Raw genomic sequence first — 26,316 nt, forward strand, 5'->3', positions numbered from 1 at the left:
TTGTGAAATGCAAAATACTACAGCTAGAAAAAAAACCCTCAGTTTCTAAATGGTGATACAACACTGTGCAAGGGCACTCTAAGATGAAACATAAAGAAGCTGCTTGCAAAAGCTGCCCAGTAGAACAGGCGATTATGAATCCAGCATTAGAGTGCTCTCAGACAGCACAAATTCTGCTCCTGGCATTTCAGTATGTGTCAATGCTGCCTTTGTCTAGGATTTCATCAGGAGAAGAATCCATTTCACTTGTTTGACTTTGTTTCCATAATGGTTTAAATTAAAAAAAAAAAAAAAAAAAAAAAAAAAAAAAAAAATTATTAATTGGCTGATGCATTCTCTTTGTGTTTTCCATAACACACATGACATATGATGTTGGGGGCAGGCAGTGGGAAGGTGTACCACTACAGCACAGACCTGCATCAGTCACATTTTGCTTTCAGGCTATAACCTTGAAGCACCACTACTAACAAGACTTCTGTTAAAAACACTCACTTTTTGACTAGTTGCTTGCTGGCAATGGTTTTTCAGGAAATTGCAAATATCCTCATAAAAGAGGCCAAAAGCCTCCTTAAGCACCAGCTATTTAGGGCTTAAATTTTAAAAGTAAATTTACTAACGTGACATAAAATTTCAGAAATGTGTGATCTGTTAATGTTGTTTCCTGGCCAACAGGATTCTAATCCTCATGAGACAAGGAGATCAGACGTAGGAATGCTAAAGCAGTGCTTTACTTGGACTAGAAGGGGGGGAGCAAGAGGGAAAAACAGCCACATTAGTGTCCTGCATCCATAAAAGCACTTTTAGAATAACTAATAACAGCTTTCAGTTCCCATTAAAAAAATACGCATCTTTCTTTATGTACTCAGAAGAAGCTGAAATTTGCAGAGGTCCAAGAATACCAGTACTCTAAATCATTGTGGTTTCTTCCTTAAAAAAATATAAAATAAGTCAAAACTGAAGCTCAGTCTTAGTTCCACAGGGCTTATTATTTGACTTTCAGTTCTGCAGAATAACCTCCCCCTTTCCTTCGCGTCCCCTTCCTCACCCGAGTGAACTCAGATTCCTGAGCACGTGGTCTTCAACACAGAGCTCTACAAATATCCTGAATTGGCTTTTTTTTTTTTTTTTTTTTTAAATTTGTTTTTAGAAAGACTGCTTCCTGTCAAGGTACTTCTAATTAGAAACATGTATGTAGTTGCATAACATTCATATCCATTCCTATACTAGCACCCAATAATAAATAGGGATAACAATATGGGTCTCAGATCTGCTCAGTGGTACCACATAGATGATGACAATCAGTCTTCTTGTAGCAGTAAAAATAAAGTGAAATCAGCTCATGCTTTCAACACTATGAATTTACAAGTCAGTCATCTGAAGAGACACTCTCCAGTTTTCATGGACAGTTTGTCTTCTCCAAACAGATAATCTCAGAGCACTCGTACTTTGAATACTCCCAAAATTAAGAATGAATTGTAAAAAATAAACAAACAAAAAGGGATTATGAAGTCAAACAGCATCTGACAACTAAGGTTTGCTGGTATTCATAAAATGTTTGGCAAATATCATAAAAACTACTTTGAGAATACCAAAGCTATTAATCATCCAAATGCCATTCAACTGCTCTAATTTACAAGTAATTCTCTATGTTTATATTTAACAATCCCCTACTGCATGACAAACTAAAAGCCTTCAATACCAAACGTAGTGCTTTAAGACCAAAGTACAACGTTCTGATGTTTTTATCAACTAGTGGCTTATTCATGAAGTCCAAGAGATACTACTTGAGATTGCATTCATTTTTTCTTTTTAATGAAAACTGAGAAACTGGAATAGCATGACAAGATGCATATCAAATAACCTATGCTTGCATAAAACACAAGGAATAAGACAAAATAATGTACAAAGGGAAGAAAAAAAAATCAGGTTATCACCAATGTTCTGTTCCTGCTTTCCCCAGGGTCTATGAAATTCTACATCAGCACCTCTACAACAAATAACAGAGTAATGCCTGTAGTTTGTCTTTAGAAAGCTACTGTTTAAATCTTTAAAACCATCACATTTTAGTAAATCAGCTTCATCTTCAACTACAAAGTATTCATTCAACATTTTTTTTTATTTTTTTTTTTAACTTGGAATTATTTGTTTCAAGGCTTTGCAAGACTGATCATAGTTGCAAGCTGAGGGACTGGTGGACCATAGCAAGGCACTACATAGATTTCATTTTAGGCATGTAACCAAAAACTTGCCTTGTAAAAGTAATTTAGTACTGCCACTGTAAAAGCATAACATCAAGCTAACCTGAAGGCTCTGGAGCCTGGGGGCAGGGGAAATGAAATAAAAATCAGTAAACTTGTATTTATCCTGCTTTAGGAACTCTGAGGAAGCACCAAAACATCCTCCAAAACCTTACCTTTTAAATTCTTAAATAGAATGAATGGCAAGTGCATTTCAAGAGAAATTAAATGCTTAAATTTCTTGAAATGAGGAGAACTGCTCTGAAAAGTGATCATGAAAATTAGTTTATCAGATGTTCAGATTAGTTCTTGTTGCTGATTAAAACTGTCATTCACAGTTCTTCCGTGACTACCTGCCCTACAGACTGAGTGATCTTATAAGAAAATACAACAATCACGATAGTATAGAACACTGCAGCACTGCTGACTTCTGGCTCTGTCTTCTTTTTCCCCTAATATTTCCATTAAATTTTAGATAAATCTTAGCCCCTGTTGTCACAAATGCTTTAACCGTTTCTGCGATTTTATTTTGGGTTGTTGGTATGGTGCTTCTGCTATATCAGGAATAGCAATATGTTCACATCATGCAATTCAGACACCCATACACATATACTGAACAAGGCCACTGTTCGCTTGGCTATTTATAACTAAACTTCATGACTAAATGAAGTTCTTAATTTCCTTAAGAAATAAGGATTTAACTTGGGATTTTGAAAGAACTATACTGAACTACAACAATGGGTAATTATGATTGTCAACCAGAAGCATCATAGCAGGTCCTATGGTGGCCAGAACACAGCAAACATAGCAGATGCTTTCTGACACACGTGGAAATTCTGTGCACAATTCCATCTTCAAAGTGGACTTGCAATTCTAAACATAAGGGTTTTTTTGGGGAAAAAAAAACCACGTTTTCTATGAGGGTTAATCTGGTTGAGAGATGCTCACAAATAGTCAAGGAAGAGGAAAAGATAAAGTCATGTTCTTATGAAAAATATATTTGTGTGGTTTAACCATAAATTCCATCATGTAACATCATAAATGATAAGAATTTGTATGAAAAATAACCAGAGAAAAATCTCAGAAGCGTAGGGGTTGGCCAGGACAGGACCCTGAAGATCACCTAGTCTAACTTCTTGCTAAAGGAAGTTGTAAAGGAAAGCATCCAGGCAGGTTTTGAGCATCTCCGGACAAAGAGCCTCCACAACCACTCCGGGCAGAAGCAACATTTTTAAAACAATCACAAGGTGCAATCAGGTACTTCATTTGCACAGAGAAATGCATGCATCACTCGCTCTCTCTACATCTTAGTTTACTTCTTTCTCAGCTTAAAATTACCAATACCAAGCAGCAGTTTATTTTCAAGATAGCTGAATGGACTGAAGTTGCAGAAAGCATCTCTACACAAAATTCTGATGATTTATTCTGTTGAGAGACACACTCTTTGAGAGGGGGGAAGAAAAAAAAAAAGGTAAAAAGTCACTATACTGCCTATCTGCTATTCTTGCCATCAGCAAAATATGCTGTGAAATTCAACCCAAGACTAGGACTGAAAGTCTTGTTAAAAATAATCTTGAATGTAATTAAACTCCCGTAACATTCAGACAAATATAACTGCCATTGAAAATCCAAGGAACGGGGATTTTTAAGTTCTCAACTGTCTGTCATCAATCAGTTTAGCGATCCTGAATACGTTATTCCATCACAACTAACCATGACCCTGAAATCACATCTGCATTAATCTGAACTCTCCCATAACGTGTTTTTATAAGAATGCTGGATCAATAGCATCACAAAAATAACGGCATCGCACTCAATGTACATGAAATTTAACTTCTGATTTTCATTCCATAGTGATTGTAGCTTGTTAAATTCAGCCATATGCTCACAGTTCATATTTTCCTTTCTAGAACTTCAAAAAAATATAATAAAAAAATCACTTTGGCACAAAGACGTCCTTTAGAAAATGGAAGCTGCCAAGTTACAGTAAACAAAGCACCAGATCAAGACTTTAAGGAACTAAGTTCCACCACCATTAATTCCATCAACTTGTTTAATACAGACATTGAAAAACTACATTTTGTCAGTCAAGACTGAAAACACACACAACCTTAAGAACTCTGAACTTTACAGATGAAGAGATGCACCACATACACTAGACATTACATATCCTGAAGGATTCCTCCACAGTTTTACTAAAGAAATATTTTTCAAAACATAAAGATGTTACCTAGTTGTTTGATCCTAACATTTTGCTTTAGGAGAACAAACACGATCTTTTACCCCTGAAATTATTGTTACCATGCATGGCCATGGACACCCCATCTCACTCACATGCTGCTTAGCCTTGTCCTGACCTACAAAGTACTACTGAGCCATCCTCTACCCCTTTAATTTTCAAACATGTGTTTTCCTTGATCTAGGACTTAACATCACATTTGTATCAAAGAAGATTGTCTTAACTCTCAGATCTGTCAGACCTTAAAACTTTCTCATGGGCTGCCAGCACAGCCACTTGAGACCTGCCTATTCAGTATCTTTTACTATCTAGACTTGTTCCCTGTGGAGCAGCAATGGCAGGAGGCACTGCCTTGTATCAGACATTTTGAAGAGCCCTAGGAAAGCACATAGTGGAACAGAAGAGAACCTGTATGTTCTTTGCAGCCTTAGCTTTCCAGGAAGTCTTCACCTCACTGCATTTATGTACTACCTACTCTGCTAGCCCTTCTTAGACACATGGCACTTTGAAGAAGGAGCGTGAATGTGTGACAAAAACAAAAAAATTTCCTCAGAAACACTCCGTCACAGAACCCATCGCAAACTTTTAACTATTCAGGGAAAATGATTTAACTGCAGGGATGGATGTAACATGTCCTCCAGGCAAAGCCTTTTGCTAGCAGCAGTGCTTCGAACTTAGCATCTGGATTGCATGCAACCATGGCAAGCCAAAGAGCCAAAAAGCAGAAATACAATGCAGACTTTATAAGAAATAAATTATAATTAAATAAACAGCAATCCAAGAAAACCCACTTTTTTTTTTTTTAATATAGTTTTTGTCATTCGGTTACAGGTGTCTGCAGAAAAACATCTGGCCAAATACTCTCCATTTAGTCCCAAGTAATATAATCACTTACCTCTTGGTGTATTTCTCTAAAGAAAGAGTAAAGTGCTTTGACTGAAGCTATGGGGGCAGGAAGCCAACATAATGTTTTGAAATTACTTTTAAGACTTGCAGAAAAGTACTGGAAACTCCCCCTACATACATATAGAAGTGGTGGAAATCCAGAGAAGTGAAACTACGTGAAAATGCAATCTCAAATTCCTGTGTTTTGTTTTTGTTATTTACTTATTTTTTTTACCCCAAGCTCAAAAAACAAAGCTCTTCTGGAAACCAGATCAAAATGATACAGGGTATCTCACATGTCACCATGGCTTCTTGCCCAGTTTATTCCTACTGTAGAACATCTGGCAAAGCAGGGGTGAGCAAGTCTCCGCACACAGGACACGCACATAATTCAGTGACTTTTACACATACATATTACCTACATTTAGTTATCAATACTACTGATATTCATAATTCACTCCTCAATCACAACTGGGATAGGGGAGTGTTTTAACAATCTGATAAGTTACCCAGAACTTCAAGCGCTTACATCAGAGCAGTGAAGTCACGCACGTTATAGTCAGTGCTGCTGACATATAATTATATCATCTGCTGGCAGATGGATAGATCTTTTCTGCCCAGTTATGTTATTCTCCAAAGACTGCAGAACCTGAGGTAATCAAGCATTTATTTTGTCTCAGGTTCACAAAACAAACACTGATGGGGAGAGCAGGTTATGTATGACAGAAGAGACTTTAGCATTCTTGCATCCATTTGCTATTATTGCCAAATTACACTGCCTGTAAATTTCCAAGGTCTTAAAATGAACAAAAAATAGAGAAGACACATAAGCACATCTATCTGACAACAAAAAAAAGTGCATTCCTTCTTTATGTGGGAGTTTCTCTGTGCTTTTTCTGTGCTACATTCAGAGTCACAATTACAAATGACAAACTTCCCTGATCCACACAGAATCATCACTTAACCAGTTCTAGTGCTTAAGATAACGGTGATAGCTGTACTTCTCAATAGCAAACATACCTACAAAAATAACTGTTAGCCAGCAGCTCAGAGTAGTAGTTTTGCAGCAGTATCTGCAACTGATAAAAAGACACAACTGATTCTTCCAACAGAATACGATATGGCTCTCATACACCCAGAAACTTTAAAACCAATACACCTGATCTCAGTAATGGCAATAATGCCATTTTTAGAGATTTTCTACAACAGAAAACACTGAACTAATCACAAATATATATATATATATTAAAAGGAATAATATTCAGAACTCAACTATTTTATGTACCACTTGCCCATTCCTACACCTACCTAGCCATTATGGAACATACTGATCCACTCACTATTTTCTGTGTACTGACTTGTAGCAGAACACTGTTGCAGAACATTTATATAATGCAGGAACAAACTGATAATAAAATTTGCTAAAAGAACTTGAAAGCTGAAAAAAACAACGCAATAAGATGTAAAGCACATACTTGCTTTGATAGGTAATTGTCCACTAAATCAGAAGTTTTATTCTATATTAATTCAAAAAGAATGGAAGTTTTATTTTCCCAAAAATATTCCAGGAATTTATTTGCATACTGAAATGGGAACAACATTACCACCCTAGGGTGTCATCATATCTGCTCTTCACAACACTGGAAAACTTAACAGTAATACAACTGCATTTTTGGTAGCTCAAGATCTTTATACAGCATTTGTTTGTTCCCCCCCACTTCCAGCCATTATAGTCAGTCAATGGGAGCTACTCTGGGCACCTCTACACTCATTAGGAGATGCGTTAGTTTCCTAACCTAAAAAACTGTTGCCTGTTGTTAGGGATTCTCAGCTGTAATGCATTTGAGAGCAAGAGTAAAGCATAATCCTCACAAAACACTTTCAGAAGGTGAAACACTCCATTTCAAGAAAAGAGACTCAAAATTAGCCATGCTGTCTCAGCAGACATCTATGTGACTGCTTTGCATTACCAACAGCAAAACAAGAAGGTTGTCTTCACTTATAATGAAAAAAAAAAAAAAGTCACTATTGCAGCTTCAAAACCCCGAAGTTTTCTTTCACACATTCAGTTATTTAAAATACTTTCACATGAAACCAGTTCTCATTTTGCTTCATGACTGTTCATCTACTGCAGCCCATAAAGGCAAGGAAATTCAAAATGTAGGCTCATGTCTTTACTTACTGCAGTTTACGGAAACACCATGGTACACAGCTCATGTGAAAAAACAAACACACCTTAAAAGCAGGTTTGAATTAACACTTTCCTCCTCTCCTTTGGATCTCAAGGAAAGAATATCTATGGCAACCCCATAGCCCACATTCAACATCTTTCTGTGACTATTCCATATTCATCTCAAACATTGGGCAACCTCAACATCAAGCTATTTTCCTGTTTTTACAGGTTGAAGTGAAGACAACATTATGTACTCATCAGCAAACACTTTCTTGAAGCTAATATTCCTACACTTAAACACATTTGTAAGAATTATTCTGTGACTACTGCATACCTTGAATAAAAAAGAACACTGCATACCTTGAATAAAAAGTAGCAAAATATACCACTCATTCTCTTTATTACTTATTACTAATTGCTAACAATGTTTAAATCAAAAACAAAAGTTCTTTTTAATTTCTACATCATACAGTGGAACTGTGTATTGACCCTGTACCAAGAGCTGTTACATCTATAAATCAGCATTCCATGTAGTTCTTCATGTGCTGTCTCCACTACAAGTTAGTCAGCTGTCCTCTCTGTGTAAGGACTAAAACTCATACTCGAGTGTTAGGAATTCTATGTAAATTTTGAATTGAAAACTAAACCCAAGTTTGTATTTAGCAGTTACAGTGATTTACTATCACTAAGAAACCTCCTAGAAATTTTATCTTATGGATTCCTAAAATTGGACAAAAATTCCTTTGTTAGAATTTCTCCAAGAAATTATTTTCCACTAATCAGGAGTTGTACGAGCTATAATATTTTATTAGATGATAAAATCAACTACTATTGGATATTTTCCTCACCTTTTCTGTCTGGTTTGAGGTTCCGATCCACTGGCGGTGGTTCACATTTTTCAGTAGGCACTGACCGTCTGGGAGGGGTCTTTGGACTGGACCTGAAACCCATGTGAGAGGGAGGAGGAACTTGCTTTCCAAATAACGGAAAATCAAACGTGCCTGGTGTCATTGGAACATAATTTGTTTCCTGGATGGGTTCAGTGAAGCTGCTGGAATGCTGTCGTGGAGGAGAGTTGGGATTCATTGGGACATAATTCTCATCTAGTTCTTCACTTGAAACACTTCCCACTGTCAACATGCTTCTGTTTTTCTAGAATTAACATATATTTCCTTTAACAAAATAAGTTACGCAATCAGCTGAGAATCATATGAATTTTTTAACCTAAGCTACTCAGATTAAAACATCATTTTGAAACTGAACATCACAAACAGCATACAGCTTGCTTTCTTATACAGAAACAAAAAGCATTCAAGCTATCACTGTTGTCTGTCATAAGATCACATTGTACTTACAAAGTGGTTATGGAAGCCCTCCAATGAATTAGATCTGTCATTCGGAAACGTTCGTGGAATATCATAACAGTCTTGAGAACTAATTTCTAAAGAAATAAGAAAAGAAAGTGGCTATTTATCATTCCTGCTCCCCCGTCCCTTGGCACCAGTTATCACTGTTATTTACTGTCTGCTTCTAAGACAGCATGCAAACACACCTCCCAAAGCTGTGGCCAACAGGTTTTATCTATAGACTTGAGATGACTGTGTTCATAAATGAACTCAGCACTTGCCAATCAACTTGAAAATCTTACAGTGATGTTTTCCATGGCAGGGGGGGGAAAAAAAAAAACAAACTTTTCCTTTTAAAGAACCAGATAAATCTTCCTTTCAAAACAGACAGGTATAAAACTTTACTGCAAGACCCCTAAATTTTGAGACATAAGGCCCTCATGAGAAACCTACTGTGAAATAAATGAACAACAGATATAATTTAAGGTCTAGAAAGAGGCCTTCTGACTGAATATGCTTGCTTGGAAAGTGCTGATTCAACAGAAATTAATTCATTGCATTAACAGGTACATTCTTACACCCCACAACTCTTCTCTCAACTCCCCTGTTAGGTTTCCAGGGGTTTTCACTTTGAATAAGTGACAGAACCGAAATATCTTGTGCTTCTCAGGATCCTGGCTCCCAGCACTCCACATTAAGAAGGTCCACCTTCGTGACTGCCTCTCTGGAGGACGTTTGTGAAACACTTTGCTCCCAGGTCCTGGGTCCCACTCACCTGCTGCAGGCAACAGCTTGCATTACTGCTCAACAAGCCTGCTTCACTGACACTAAGACAGAAACTTGGGGGGAAACTGTTTCATTCCCTTCTTGACCTAGAAAAAGAGCTCCAAAGGCTTCCCCCATCACCATCATCTTTGTCATTTTTGCCTGCTGACCCACAGGCACTGAAACTGTCCCCACAGACATCAGCAGCAGCCAGTATAAAAGCCCACTTTAAAAGTCATGCCTTCATACCCACCTGCCTTAGGAACCTGAAAGAAATGAAACTCTTAGCCCGAAAGTTTTTAGTAAGACAACAACAACTGCTCTCTGTAACAACAAATGTCACTTTTCAAACTCAGCCTTTCACTGCATTTCTTTACTTCAAATCTGAGAGAATAAGAACATGCACAAACAAACAGGCAGAAATACAAGAAATACTAAAGTCTTTCTAAAGTAAAAGTAGCCCCACTGGATTTGCTAGTACCCAGAAATGTATCCAGCTGCTAAAGGAAAAACAACAGAAATGCATTAGCAAATCCGCAGTGCTGACATTTAAATGGCTACAAGGAACAACTTCAATTTTACTTTAAAAACTTTGCATGCACGTCTAACACAAAGAGAAACTTCTGTGGTATCAATAACCAGTTCAGGGTTGACCTCAAAGTTCCTGGTGCATACCAAACTCCACTGAACTTCCAGCTTCTGCAGATTTGGATCACTGTGTGTGAACCTTACCTTGGTTGTTCTGACAGACTGTCAGCAGCGGTTTTGAACTCAGCTATATGATGTTATTAGCAAAAAACAACACTTAGTTTTCCTCTGCTGTTTTGTACGACTAGAAACACCACGGAAATGTCTAGCACTTCAAATACATTCAGCTAAAGCTGAATACCACAGTGGAGTTAGCCTCTATCAATGTTCTGACATTCCGGTGTCTTTCCTTTAATAAACATGTCTTTCTCTGGTTTCTTCCATATTTTAGACTTCAGTGCTTTGCGAAGTGCCACACACTCGCTTCTCAAGGATACAAGCAACACTCAATATTCAACCCACACGTACCACTTCTTTCTTCATAAGACTAATATCATTCAGTATTAAAAGAATCTGGAAGAGCAAAGTAAAATATGGAGCACTGACCTTTACGAAAGATATTCAAATCTACAGTTGAAATGGTATTACTGCGTGAGGGCGGTATTCCTGCTGTAGGGATACAATAGCTACTATCAGTATCTGAAGCTGTTCGAGTAATGCTACATGTTTCCACAGGAGATCGATCTGCTGCGTGGTGAGGTTTTGGTGGCCGAGGTGGAGGAATATCGGGAATAGTCTCCAATTTTGAAGTCTGAGACAGTGTTCCTTCTGGAAAAGTTCGTGGAATCTGATAAGTACCTCCAGGTGTAGGGGGAATGTCATAACTAATGGAGATGTGCCTCATCTGTGCATCTAATGACGATGTTGCTGATGGCGTATTGAAAACATGCTGCTCGCCTTCTGCATCAGTCCCTGTTGGAGATGCTGCCTTCGGTAAAACATCTTGTGAGTAACTCCTAGGCAGGTTATAAAGGCTGGAGTCTGCCAACGGTAGTCCAGTACGAGAAGGCGGAGAGTCATAGACACCTTGCTGCTGAAAAAAGCCATTCACAGCTTGCTTGCTCATGGATGGAGCGGGGTTTTTGTGGGAGGGCACATTATCATTGCAGTCTGTTTCAGAAGAGCTGGATTTTGCAGAGTCAGCATGAGATCTACACACAAGATCAAGAGATTAAAACACCGATGAACACAAAGAAAACAAGCATCAAGAATAATTTAAAAAAAAAAAACAAAAAACACATTTAAAATGTAACAGCTGAAAGGTTTCTCAGTCTCTTCCAACTTTAAAAAAATGAAATGCAGGAACCCAATTATGAAACAAACAATACTGCAGAAGGATTCTAAGTGATTACACACATACAGACCCATGCATGTGAAACAGGTAACAGCACAAGTGTGCAGCTTTAGCAGCAGCTCAGCAAGTTGGTATTTCATAAAGCAAGTGATTTCCAGGAAGATGTCAAGCCAACCTAAAGCAAAGTACATTTGGGTAGTTGAAGGTTGGGTTTCTTTAATTTTTTATCCTTTTAATCAGTTCTGCAAACTAGCAGCGTTTCAACAACACTTAAAAGTGAAAATGCATTCAATCCTTGAGATCAGAATACTTGCTAGTTCTAACCAGTATGAAAAAATATGATAAAATATGGCTGGTTGCAACTCCCTTAAGTGCATGCCTGAAGTTACCTACTAACCAAATTAAACTGATTCAAGTAGGGTTTCTTTTGTTTGTTTTGTTAGTTTTTTTAAATCATATTATAATAAAGACAAAAAGACAGAGAGAAATCCATATGACATACACAACAACAGAGTGCTTTTTTTCTGTGAACACAAGTTAAGGTCACATCATTATGCAAACCTGCACAGTTGCTTGCCTTTATTTTTTTTGGAACAACCACCTTTTATGAGAACAGCTCTCATTATTACTGGTACAAATGAATAGAGAAAGTAAACAACTACCTTCTGGTTTGGAGTATTGTTTACTGTTGTTTTTTTTATTGGGGGTAGGGGGGAAACACCTCCCCAGTTACCTTGCTCCAGGAAGAGAGATTCTAAGTCTGAATCCTTGTTTAAGTGCAAGTCAAGACAACTGCAGAAATACTAATGTAGGTGGAGGTGATGCAGATTTTCCACCATATCCTGGTGTTTCCTTTTATTGTTACCACAGAATCATATCATTGTTTTTGTTTATACATACACACATAGTGCAGCATGTGTGTACAACAATGAATAGCTGGTATAATACTCATACTAAGCAACTGGGCAGTATAGCTTACAAAGCTGCTGAGGAAGAAAATATTCAAATCAGTACTATTTTTCCTTTAAAAGACTCTTGTTTTAAAATGATCAATTTTGTCAATAAAATCAAACATTTCCTTACTTAAGCAATAGCCAGATTTTTACCTCCCAGGGTTCTAGCAACCTGGGGAGAAAGGAATCCAGTTTAGCTATTCATTTAGGTTTCCTCTTCATTCATTGTGGAGATATTGATACAGTGTGAAACAAGCCATTCTTCTCAGATATCTACCTAAAACAATCACAAATCACTCCCTAAGAGCCTCTCTGTGCCAACTTTCAAGGGAACTGATGCTTTTAGTTTAGACTGGACATCAGCAGTCAAGACAAATTTTCTTCACCCAACACATTTTCGTTGTGTTTAACAGAGTTGATACTATCATCCATCAGCCTGACTGGCTTACAGGAGGTCTTCTCTGGCTTTAAGTTATGACATACTTTTCTATATATACATTTTTTTTTGTTGTTGTTATTTTATATATTATTTTTCCACATTAAAATATATACTGACTCTGCTCTGATTACTATTTAACATAGATTTAAGTTCTCCTTCAATGACCAAAACTGGCTTCCACATGACTTAGAATATTAACCTGCACTCAGTTTAACAGACTCCCAAAAAAAGAAGAGAATATTCTCGTTAAGTATTTATCCTTGGCAAAAACAAGGAAGTGAAACTCCCAACATTCCTTATACTGTTAACTACCCAAACCATGTTTCTTTCTTAAGTTTACTTACTTTGCCTCAGAGCTTAACAGGTTCTCTAATGAAGTACCGTGAGTTTAAAACAACTGCAAAAATACAGTACACAGGACTGAAAAAACTACATAAGGCTACAGAGTGCTTTATCAGTTGTGAAAGTATTACGCAACTACATAACACTCCAACTGTAAGTCATTGATGCAGCCCTTGCACTTGAAGTCTTCATTCAGAAGTTCCTCTCTTTCAACACACTTCTAGTTCTGTGACATTCATTTGTACCAAATCCACAGCAAAAGTCAATGTGTTTTACTTAAATGAGCACAGCATGGACTGTGATGTGTATTTTAAATGCTACAAAAATCAAGTGGGCAACCACTGACAATCGCAGAACTGAAATTATTAGCTCCAGTTCAGCAGGATATACTTCTACATGAAGGTAATTCCAAAGCTACGGAAGAACATAAGCACTACTATACATCTTACCAAAAGTGAACAGAAATGTACATAATCAAAAAAAGTAGAGTTGACCTTATTTTTCAATTCTCGGCTTGTACGTATACTGGGATCACTTTCATCCATTTAGCCATGCACCAGAACTCAACCTTTAAAATGTTGTCACGCACAAAAACAAAGCAAATGTCCTTAATCTTAGCAGTTCTAGTTACAACAGTGGTTTTACAGACATTAAGACACGTTGTAATGATGCCAAGTTATATTTGACTCTAAAGAAGCAACACATGCAGGGGTATATATTCCAAACTCAAGATGCAACAACAACACACATACAATATAATTACCCATCGCATGTAATAGGAGCTTTCTGGGCTTAAGTAAATGCTGCTGTTTCTTTCTTGAGCTCAAGCACTTGTGAAAACATAAGACTTGCAAAAACTTACACAAAGCAGCTACTCATTTTCTTAGCTGATGGCAATGGTATACCTTTCTTATTGTAAGAGAGCTTTTCTGATTGACTTCACTGTTGGGTTTTTTTGTTTGTTTTGTTAAAGTAATCTTTTGGAATCTTTTAAAGTAATCTTCCTAGGCAATTGAAAGTAAGCTTTCAAAATACGAACACGTTGCAACCAATCTGACTTTGCAAGACCAAAACCATTTAAGTTGATCCGAAATACAGGGCACAAAAGCAGTTTATGCCAGAATGAAAACATAACTGACCCTCTGAAGTTTAAATATGTTTCAGAAGTCAGTATTCACCACTGATCATAACAAGAAGAATACATACAATCTCAAATATTTGCACTGTATTCTTGATTCATGTTACCTCAAGAAAAGTTAGATTAGGACTACAGATGAGGGACAGATTTTACTTTTTGTTTTCTTTCTTTCTTTTTTTTTTTTTTTTTTTTTTCTTTTGTCTTTTTAATATTCCCCTTTTAGATACTAGAGGCTGCTATCCTGCCTCCCTCAAGCCTTCTCCAGGTTGAACAGCCCCAGCCATCACTGGAGGACTCTTCACAGGGAAACTGTTCAACGCCTTGGATTATTTTTCTTGCCCTCCTCTAAACAGAAGCTAACAGGCCCACATCTCTTCTGTGCTGAGTAGTCCACATCTGGATGCAGTACACCAGGTGAAGCCTCAGCAGTGCAGCGGGGCAGGATCGCCTCTCTTGACTTGCTGGACATGATTCTTTTGACGTAGCCGAAGGTAGGGTTGGCTTTCTGGGCTGTGAGGACACAGCGTCACCTCATGCCCAGGTTATGACCCCTCAAGTCTTTTTTGGCTGGGCTGAATTCTCCACTAATACGGTAAGTATTAATGTTTCTATGTACTTCAATTCAAAATAAATGCAAAATAATATCTAACACAACAGTTAACCCTATTTACAACCAGAAGATGACTCTGATATGAACTCAGTACTATCAGGTGTGCATCACATATCTGCAAAAAGCCATTAAGTGAGCAAACTATTCTTTACCCAGTACTGAGAACTGTGCAGCCTACCAGCCCACAAGAACTGAATGTTAAGATTCACAGAGCAGAGATAAAGTAGCAGAGGCAAAATAAGCAAGCCTAACACCATGTACTAACATCTGGTTGTTGACAGAAACCCAGGAGAAAAAGATTTCAAGCCAGACAGTATATAACATATTAAAAAATGGGATGATTGCCCATCAGACCGCTCATCCTCTCAAGCAGATTCTTTTTGCAACTACAGGAATAAATATGTCAGACTAAACAGAATAACTATAAACAAAGTGGCAGATAAACTGCTCTTGTATGCCAGCAATCTGGGACAGAAACAGCAAGCATAGTAGAAATGTGGATAAATAAGTAAATAAAACAGATCTTTCTTAATTACAGCTATTTTCAGAAAATGGAAGCCACGTTTCCATAGTTCTTTTTCTGTTAGAACACCATGCAAGACGTATTCCAAACAGTATTTTCAGGCAAGTTAATGGCACTGCAATTAATTTATCACACACGTTCCAAGAACAGCTACTGTTCACTCACTGCAGTGGAACCTTTTTACTTTCAAAATCTTCTAAGAGAAGGTATTCCTGCCCTTCTTCAGAGATAAAGGGTGACCCTTGGCTGTTTCACAAATACAAGAAAAATGAGGAAGACAGCGTTATTTCCATATACATCTTGAATAAGCCAGAACAATAAGATTTTCGGAAACAGTCCTTGGCTTCATCTTCTTATTTATGATCCAAACATGAACCTCACATTCTCACAAATGCTACAGTTAAACAATACTCTTTTTCAAGCCAACAGTGATCAGAGCTTAAAACTATTTTAGACAAAATACAGCATGATAATTATAACCGCAAGTACTGCGTTCAAACTATTTTAATAAGACTATACGATCTATTGCATGGCACTGTAAGGAAACATTTTGAAATTATTGTTAGTTTTGAAACACAAGAAGTAAAAATTCTGGAAAGGGAGGTTGACCGTGGCCTCCAGATTTCTCAGTTACCCACCTCACCTAAAAACAAACAAACTCCAAACCCTTTATAGAAAAATCAGTGGTTCCCAGATTATCTATTAAGCACTATGCAAAGTTAGAGCAGGAAACATTCCCTCTGCATATTGGTAACTTTAAAATCTAAGAGAAAACAATACAGAAAAAAACAAACATTCAAGCAACAAAACCTGTATACAAATTTAACGACGTCCACCTACTATGCTTTGCTTTTAATTAACATTTACACATCTTTCCCCCAGTTAAAATAAAGGCTGTATGAAATAGATGCATTGTTTCACATATGGAAATTAATAAATCACTAAATGATGCAGACATTTAGTGGATTACAACAACGTATATCGTGCCCTCCAACACCATTTTAGTAACACGCTATGCAGACACCCTAAGCTCTAATTCCAAAGGAAAACTGAATGCATCCTGCATATCAGACCAAATCCAGCAAAATGCCTGCTGTACCACACAGGATCAATCTTTTTATGTGGAAAAAACTCCAGCATCACTATAGCTTTGAATTTTCATTATTAAATCCTTTTTAATAAAGAGATATAGCTTAAAAATCTCTTAATAAAGAGATACTTAAACATAATACAGTTAGTCCTTATCATTCCCCACTGATAACCTTGCCAGTGTTTCATTGTTTTGAAATACTCTTGCAAAGAAACTAATTATTTTAACAACCTCTACACTCCCCATGACTTTATCCGGTTCTTCTTCAGTTCCCTTGGCATTTTTATCTCCATTGGACATTCTGTCTCCCGCAAACAGTCAAATATCTTCTTCTGTAATCATCTAACGTCATCCTCAAGTAATTTTGGAGGTTATTCACAGACTCCATTCCTTGCCCCCTTTTGCGTCCCCTTTATGCTCTCCTCAGAATCTGTCGTCTCAACTTGTCGCCACACAAGTACACAAGTACAAGAAAATCAACTACATATCCCAGCCTTGATCATTTTTAAAAACACTCTTCATCTGGTGCTAGAAATCCTCTCTGTGCCCATCCCTCATGAAAACAAAGGGGCACTCAGACATTTCTGATGACTCAGGGCTCTGAAACGAGCCAAGATTTATCTGCCAAGCCATTATGGAAACAAAACCAAAACTTTTGATAATTTTTGGCAGAAACTATGACATACCTATCAGGCACCATCAGCTCCTAAACATGAATAAACATTTAAAATTTCAATATTCATAGCACACATTGGATTTCCCCTTCTCTACAGGATGCTTTGGGGGCATGCCATGCTGCCTCTAACCTGCACATTCCATACACCAGGGGAACTGTAGGCTCACTCCTCCATTTTATAATGAAGATTGTAAAGGGTGAATACTTTTCTACCACACAATCATCAGTAAACAGAGAAAGAAGCTGCTCGGGCACAAGAGCAATATAAAAATGCCAAGGGAGCAGGGGGCATATGGCTCAGGTAAAACTGTCAGAGCATCAAGCTGCTGATGAAGAAGACATTACCACTAAGGGACCATAAGAAATACTCAAAAAGCCACTTTCCTATGATAGCTCTCCTCAGCCTTCAATGTGCTTTCCTGCAATCATAAAAAGGATATGCAGTTCTGCATATTTATGTGTAGATATCCCAGCACATTTTTATTTTAAATTACTGCAGAAGAGCAGCATGCAAAAGTTTACTTTATTCCAAAGAACACTCAAGGTTGAAAAGGAGCTCAGGAGATCATCTCATCCAGCTTCTCTGATACCTCTATGAAGAGGGGATTTCCAAGAGGGGCGAGGCTCCCCAGGGCCTCAATTCCATCAAGTTTCGTTTGTTTGCTTTTAAATCTCAAAGGACAGATTCAACTAAGTTCCAGAGTAGCCCTTTCCAAGGGTTGCCACCAATATCCCTTCTGAAAAATCGAAGTGACATTTTTTAGATAGTTACCGTTGATGAAATATCCTTCTATGCAGAAGGTGCTGGAAATCTATTTAAGCTAAAAGTAGCAGTGCATAATAAACGTACATTTTCTCAGCCTAGAACCACTACATTAATCTGATGCTTCAGATTAGGAATTACTCTCCCTGCTTCTCCAGACTGCAGTACGAACCTAATGTTCCAGCACCTCTCTATGGAGACAAAATCAAGAACAAAAAAAGAGAAGTAAAAGTTACAGTCGACTTCTCCTACCATTTATGAGCATCCAAGCTTTCAGTGACTTAGCAAGGAAAAAGTAAGTGCTTTTAGCACAAACATTCCTGGCCTGAACAAAAGTGTTATTAAGGAAATCTGTAACTTACCTCATAGATTCAGGTTTTTTACTCTGGCAGTTTATTAGCAGTAGGTAGTCCTGAGGATCTTCTTGACTAGAGGAAGACTCCAGTGGGGGGATGTTAATAAGCTGATAAGGAGGAGGTAGAGAAGATTCTGCTTGCATGGAAGGCGGTGAAGTGTTGATGGGCAAGGGTAACTCAGCAGATGCTTGTAAAGAATTGGCTGGGGGCTTCACAGCATCTGCAAACACAGAAGTATACTACTTTATGCAGTTATTAAATGTTTTTAACAACAGTACCATAATACTTATTAACAGAGCATCAGTTTCTTTTAGCTTTGTTTTTAAATTCAAAACTGCACAATCAGTAGGCATAAGAAAACCTTAGCCTTGGATACTAAGGCTTGTTACAGAGCAGACACAGGCCCATAGGTTGTTAGTCGAATTTGGTAACCTGAGTCAGCATTTGCTTATGTTCATCCAAGGTCACTTCAACATTTGCAATTAGTCATCAGCCAAGAACTGGCCTCTCAATAGCTCAAAAGCAACAGGAAAGAAGCTGCTTTGGCAATGGAAGTTTCCTTGTAACTAAAATAATACAGAAGTACAACAACTATCATGCTCCAATAGGCCCCTTGTTACATACTCCAGCTTTTTATTTTAGTGCAGTGAATGAAGTTCATATGTGCTTTTTTAAGCATTCTCTTGATAATTCTTAGTCCTATTCATATATATTGCAGACTGATACATATTTTTTCTTTTGTATTAAATTATCCAGGAGATAGAAAAATATTGACACTATCAAACGTGAAGCAATCCTTTCATTTTCCATTCTTTCAGTGATTCATAGACTACAAACAATATAGTTAAAATACAATTTCTCAGCTATTTGGGCTCCCTTGTTCTTGCAATTCATTGTACATTCTGATTTGTGCATCCCAAGGATGGACAGTGACTATTAGCATTTTTAAAACAAACATATTATCCAGAAAAAACTACTCTTTTTAGACGTAGAGGCTAGTTCTGGATTGAAAAAAAAAAGCCCATGCCATCCAACTTTTGCTTCCCAGCACTATCCTGAGAAGAACCAGATGAACACATGAGAACACAGCCCTCCCGCTTCCAGTTCTGTCTATACAAGGTACAAGTGATTTAGAAATGGAAATAGGAACAGAAGTACTTGCTTTGAACTCCCAGATCACTTGCAGAGGCTCAGAAATTAAATCCCACCACACCCACGTGGGTGGAAGATGTATGAAAATGTCTCAACTTGGCCTACCTGAAAAGGTAGGAAAGCCTAAAAAAAGTTTTACAAAAAAGGTTGGACCTGAGCTATCCATTAAATTAGTTAGCATAACAAAGGGAACACCAGACTGCACCCAGTGATCACACACAGACATGAGTAAAACTGTTTCTTTACTATTTTTTAGAATATTAAAATGTGAAAAATATACCATTTAAAAACTTCAAGAGCTCTATGAAGCACTCATGAGACACCTACATTAAATACAACTGATCATTCTTTATTCCCCTTATGCTGGAACAGAAAGGCATCAGAATGGCTGTAACAGGCACACGTTCCTTGCTCCTGGAAAAGGCTAGGTGGGAGAAGGGACAAGTAGTTCTTCATCACCTTCAGAACCGGGGACTACAAGCTAAGCTGATGCATAAGTAAGAGAGAAAGAAAAACCTTTCCTGTCAGATACACTGATATTCCCCAGTCATCTTTACCACGAAGCAAGATTCACAGGAGCTCCAGAGTACCCAGGTTACTACCCCCCCATTCCTTGCCCTGACTAAACACAACCTTCACATCATTAGGTTTGCTTAGTGCCAACATTACACAAAGGAAAAAAAAAGAAACCAAACAGGATGCCCTTGAAGCTTTCAGGGAAGAGAGGTGTCAATGAGACTGTAGGCAGTCAGGAGAGCCCAGCAGGTACATGCTAAGATGCATGTCTACGTGAGCCTGATGTACTGGAACAAAACATGTTGCCATTACCAAGACAAGATTCAATGGTAACACCACAATCAAGAAGCCTGAAAAAGGACTGATGCATTAGCCATGTTTAGAGTACAAAATAATTACTTTGTGTTCCAAGAAAAGAAAATAAATTTTGTGTAAAATAAATAGAAGTTAAATGCTGACTATAGAGTAAATGTTCGTGAAAGGAGGTAACGTGAAGATGACCAGTAGGCTAAACATATTGGCTCAGATCTGGAGTCTCTAAGCCTGCAATACCATCTCCAATAGCGGCCTGTCACTGACAAACTGAGCACAAGCAGCACAGCAGGCCTGGCATCATGCCCTCAGTTTCTGGCTCCCTGCAGCTTTAGAACATCCCATTGCAGAAGCTGCATCCACATCCTCTGCTTACCAGGCTCTGGTAGACTTCTTTCTGAATTTGTATTGTTTATATTTTTTTGACCTCCACGACATCCTGTAGAAATGGTTCCACAAGATACTACAATATTACACGTCATGAAAAACTACCTCCTTTAAGTTTAAACCCGCAGCCTGGTAGCTTCATTTCAGCTCCTCTTCTCACAGCAGCACTGAACAGTCATTCCCTATTCATAATATCCATTCTCAACTTCATGGAACTTTACCACAGCTTTACTAACTTGGTGCTGCTTCATTTTTCTTGGTACAGAAACTACCTCATGGCAGCACTTGTTTCTCCTCACCCTCACCTCTCACAGCCCTACTAATTCCCTAATTCCCTTCTGAGAAAGGAAGCCAACTGTTGTGTAAAACGCAGAAAATCTGGGACATACTTATTAATTTACAAACACCCAACAGTGTTTTATTCTATTTCGATCCTAACCACTCACATTTGATTGTTGTTGAGTATTAATGTTGTCAGATTGCCCAGAAGGCTCTGAGCAAGGATTTGGAGCACAATAACATTAGTGGATCATTAAGGTCATTTTCCTTGTGACAAGATGCCACATTTACTGTGACAAATACAATTTGACAAAATCCCCGAGTCCTTGTACAGATCTGTTTTATTTACTTATTTGCTTTTCCAGGCATTTTGTATGTGTCAAGAGGAGTAGGTTATTGCCTGATTTAAAGGCCATTTGAACACGGTTTCATGTCGTTTACCTGCTGGGCCACTTGCCTGCAGTATGTATTTAAGCTATTTCAAATTTTACTACCAAGAAAACAGTCGCGTTAATGACTTATCACTGATCAAATAAATATTGTTTGCCTATCCATATCCTCCCAAACACTCTCCTTAGCTACTTACATCAGAAGCTGATATGAAGAGGAGGGTTTCTCCCAGCAGCCTATTATGATTTCAAAGACTACAGTAATCAGCTTGCTTCATTTTGAACCAGCAGATTTTTAGGGAAGGGGTCATCTGCACACCAAAGAGCACTGTAAGTCATTTGGTTTGTTCCCAGAGCCCAGACATTATGACTGCTTTGAGAAACTGCGAGCTGGAAAAACATCCAGAATATTTAACATGCAAATTAGTGTAAAAAAGAATCCTATTTTGTTTTTATAATTTTTGTATTCAATGCAGCTACAACAAGCAGCTTCCTCAGAAGACAGTAGGAGTTTTAACTTTTCTCACTTGGTTTGTTATGAGCAGCTATAGGCATCACTTCTTCTAGATCTTACACTTTCTTCTCATGGTCATTTTCATATTTACCTCATTACTCAAACAATCAACAGATCCATGAGGAAAAAAGGAGATCTTCTAGATAAGAATAATATGGACAATTTCGAAGACTTGAGTGTGGGAATCTGCATTTAGGGATGGTTTTGTTCTTAGTGTTCATGGTTGATTTTTTTTATGTCAATTTTTTTCTACATTGTGATATACAATGCTAAAGTCTCAGGATTCTGATAATGTAAATACTAGAAATACTCTCAAAGCGTAATGCAGTCTGCTTTCTTTTTCCCCAGAAGCATCACTTCATTAAATGCCATAATCATAATTGAAGAGTAAGGAAATGGATTATTGGTGCAAGATGTGTAGAGAGACGAAAATAGAAATGGATTTTTCCCATTGTAACAATGAATCAGCAACAGACACACAATTCTACAACTGAAATGTCTCATTCAATCCATCTACCATGACGCAGATGTTCTTGCTAAAACAAAATATTAGAGCAATACCCTTGCACAAGAATTTTCAAGTAGTAGCCTTAAAAGAAATATAAAAGTACAAGTTATGTGCTATTACGTTACATTTTTTCCCTGCATCTATCCACTATACAAGGTGCAAATATGTAAAATAACTTCAAAGAATCTGCACGATTATATACTTCACTTTAATACTTACAAAGACTCCTTTTATTTGTAAGTTAGTCAATGAAGTCATTATCTCTGCTCCTACGTGTAATAAGACACATTCTGAAATACAATGCCAGAGTTCCCTCTACTATCAGCTTCTACACACTAAATTTTGCCAAGAGATTTTCAGCATAAACAATCAGCTTACAAACAATATGCAATCTATGTAGTGAGCCTCAAATCTGAACACTTCTGCTTACAACAAACACTTGTGTGAGCACCTCATGACTTGATAGGTAGCAATCTGCACAACCTTTCAACCCACTCTCCTGCGATTCCTTTGTCCAAGTAACTCGTCAAATGATTTTAATGCCACAAAAGATGTTCAGCAGGTACCACAGAGAAAACTAAGTTAATTGCATGTTAATTATATTGAGGCCATATTTCCTCAAGGAAAAGAAAAATTATATTTTATGATTTTCTGCTGAAGACAACTGACAATTTAAGATAAAAATACCAAATATTCAAGATTAAGGTTTTGACTGCACTGCTGATATTAAATGGTTGCTGCTTTTTTTTTTTTTTTTAAGTTTTTTTTTTTTTCCTCATATGCTTACAAAGTAAGAAGTACGGCTGCAGATTTTGTGCTCTATTTGTCTTAGCCATATCATCCAAAACTGAAGACAACTCAGTGTCCTCTGATGCATTTCCTTTCTCCTTTCCATAATGGAGAATGACTGTCTCAGCTTTGTGAACCTCAACAAAGGCCTTTAGCCAGCAGCCACCTCCACCACATCTGCAATGCCAAACTTCAGGTCCTTCTCTGAACCTATTTCTTCTAATTTTACTACTGCTCCCTAATTTCTCCAGATCAACTCTGGCAACTGTGACAATTCCCATCACTGGTGAGGCCGCACCTCGAGTACTGTGTCCAGTTTTGGGCCCCTCACTGCAAGAAAGACATTGAGGCCCTGGAACGTGTTCAAAGGAGGGCAACAAAACTGGTGGCGGGTCTGGAGAACAGGCCATATGAGGAGAGGCTGAAGGAGCTGGGATTGTTCAGCCTGGAGAAGAGGAGGCTCAGGGGAGACCTCATTGCTCTCTATAACTTCCTGAAGGGAGGTTGTAGTGAGGTGGGGGTCGGCCCCTTCTCTTGTGTCATTAGTGATAGTAATAGAGGGAATGGCTTCAAGCTGTAGCAGGGGAGATTCAGGTTGGACATTAGGAAATATTACTTCTCAGAAAGGGTGGTCAGGCACTGGAATGGACTGCCCAGGGAGGTGGTGGAGTCACCAACCCTAGGGGTGTTCAAGGAATGACTGGATGTTGTGTTGGGGGACATGGTTTAGTGGGAGCTATTGATAGTAGGTGGACGGTTGGACTGGATGATCTTTTAGGCCTTTTCCAACCTTGGTGATTCTATGATTCTATGATCAGAGTCTATTCTGACCGTTCTCAGCAATTTCACACTCACCAAGAAATAACAGGTCTACACCTCACTGATACTTCCTCAAAGGAAGTATCCAAAAAAAGCCTACACAAGACATGCTTTTGGGCCACTACTCCTTCTGAACCTATTGCTTCACTTGTAAGATAACTGACACACAAACCCTATCAGAGGATTCCTCTCCTCATGCTTAACTCAGTCCTTTCATGTGTCTTTTTACTCCATTCAGGGTCACCAGTCACTCATCCTCATGGCATGTCATCTCTGAGCTGGTTTGGGTCTCCTCCTAGTCAGTCATATCCAAGAAGTGTCAAAAATCACAGGTTATCATTCTGTACGTCATCTCTACTGTGCAGTCTGTTCTATTATCACACCCATTAAAACAAACCAACCCTCATTCGGACTGCTCCCACTGCATGTCTAACAATGAGAAACCTATTTCCATTCCACTATTCTGTTCTTGCCCTCCCATATCTATTAAAAAGGCTTGATTTGAGTTTATTATTGCTACAATTTTTACATTCCTCCAGAATCTTCATATTTCTCACTTTTGAGACTTGTCATGACCAGAGTTCTCAATTATCACGATGTTACTGATGTGGCGACTTTGATTTGCCAAGCATGCCAGCCTCTCTATCATCCGCTTGCTAGGACACTTTTTTTGTTTCTTATAGGTGAACCCTTCATACAGGAAAGGTAACATTCAAGGTACTCTATAACCAACTTGATTTGTCAAACACCCACGAAAATTTCTTCTCAATAATCCCTGAATTCAACAACAGCCCAACAACTGAAAGACTAAGCCAACTTATCTGTCACTATGATAAAAACTGCTTTGTTTGCTTTTACTCCTTCCTACTCCTCTGCTTACACATTGAGGTCTCTCATCATAGATGCTAAGCTCTTAATGGCAAGGCCTGTTTTCCGTTTCATACTTGTGCTACAGGAAGCACAGAGATACCCTGATCTGATACAGATATCTTCAGCACAGTATGGTAGCAATGATGCTTGACTGTGCAGCCTTATTTCTTATTGGTGAAAACAGAAAAAGCTGAATTAGGTAGAAATGTGGACTTCAGTTCATCCTGCCAGTCACTGCTCTGCATCCGTGCTGTCATCAAGCAATCAATTACTGTGCACGTATTATCAGAACACAATAAAATAAAAGTTGGTTGTCTGACAATTTTACTGTTCAAAACACAGTACCCTTAGTTTCCCTTGCTATTACATTTCTCACTGAAAAGAAAACAAGTTATTTTTCATTAGATAACAACTGATCTATATTCTTCTATATTTTTTAAGTCAGCTCTTGCCCGAGTATTTTCTTCCTGTAAAGAACAAATTCTTCAACCATACTCCTCACTGATCACTTAAAAATCCATTTCCATTATTTTCACTGTTCTTGAAACATTTATCCTCATCCTCCTAGAAGATCAGACCACAGTCATCCAGTTGTGGCCTCCACAGTGCCAAGCAGAGGAGAATGGCCATTTCTCATGTTCGTTTATTCTCTCCATCCCAGAATGTATGCTTGGAAGTCCAGTGACACAAGAGACTGGCAACAAACTCTCACTTACAGCTAACATTGTAACCTCTAAATGACTAAGCCATACCTATTATATTATGACCCTACACAGAAAATATGAATGCTAAGAATACTATATGAAGCATGATGATAAAACAATTCAGATTCACGCTTACATGTACCTCCCCCTTTAAAAAAATACAGTATAGAAAAACACTGAAAACAAACAAACAAAAAAACCCCACACATTTCCTGAAGGAGTAAAAAGCACCCTTTTTTTAATAGAAGTAGAATGAAACTATATTTAAGAATATATTTTCTCAATGTTTTAGGCTCACTGTAAGTTTAAAAGACTACCTAACCATTGTAAACCCTACCTCAAAAGAAAAAACCTACAAAACATCATACAATTACATTTTTCATAACTGTTATGTAACACATAATTTGATGCAATAGAAAGCTGAAGACTCTACAACTTGTAAAAGGGCCTAAAGAACACAACCGTATCTACTTAGTCTCCAAACAGAAGTATAACCATGCAGACCTTCACCATACTTAGGACTTGCTGTCCTCCATTAGCAGGCAGGTATATCTTAGAAAATAGGAAGTTGGAAATACAGACACTTAGCAATTGACTTTCCAACTTTTCTTTTTTAATTCTTTCTCTATGGATTGCAAGACATAATTAACCCATGAAACA

The 26,316-nt window shown here is 37.9% G+C and overlaps 1 protein-coding gene across 7 annotated transcripts in view; it reads right to left on the reverse strand.

Annotated features, from left to right (window-relative positions):
* The window catches only part of GAB1 (GRB2 associated binding protein 1), a 93,753-nt gene that overhangs the window by 11,135 nt on the left and 56,302 nt on the right, over positions 1 to 26,316 (reverse strand). For 5 of the 7 annotated variants that reach the window (XM_072336330.1, XM_072336328.1, XM_072336325.1 and 2 more), the window contains exons 3-6: positions 18,424 to 18,637; positions 10,780 to 11,384; positions 8,890 to 8,975; positions 8,383 to 8,686 (exon numbers count right to left, since the gene is read on the reverse strand). In XM_072336330.1, the coding sequence (XP_072192431.1) occupies positions 8,383 to 8,686; positions 8,890 to 8,975; positions 10,780 to 11,384; positions 18,424 to 18,637 (1,209 nt within the window). The remainder of the gene's footprint in view (positions 1 to 8,382; positions 8,687 to 8,889; positions 8,976 to 10,779; positions 11,385 to 18,423; positions 18,638 to 26,316) is intronic. The other 2 variants (XM_072336326.1, XM_072336331.1) reach the window with 1 other exon arrangement.

The sequence above is a fragment of the Excalfactoria chinensis genome, chromosome 4 (assembly GCF_039878825.1).
Source record: "Excalfactoria chinensis isolate bCotChi1 chromosome 4, bCotChi1.hap2, whole genome shotgun sequence".
Classification (NCBI taxonomy): domain Eukaryota; kingdom Metazoa; phylum Chordata; class Aves; order Galliformes; family Phasianidae; genus Excalfactoria; species Excalfactoria chinensis.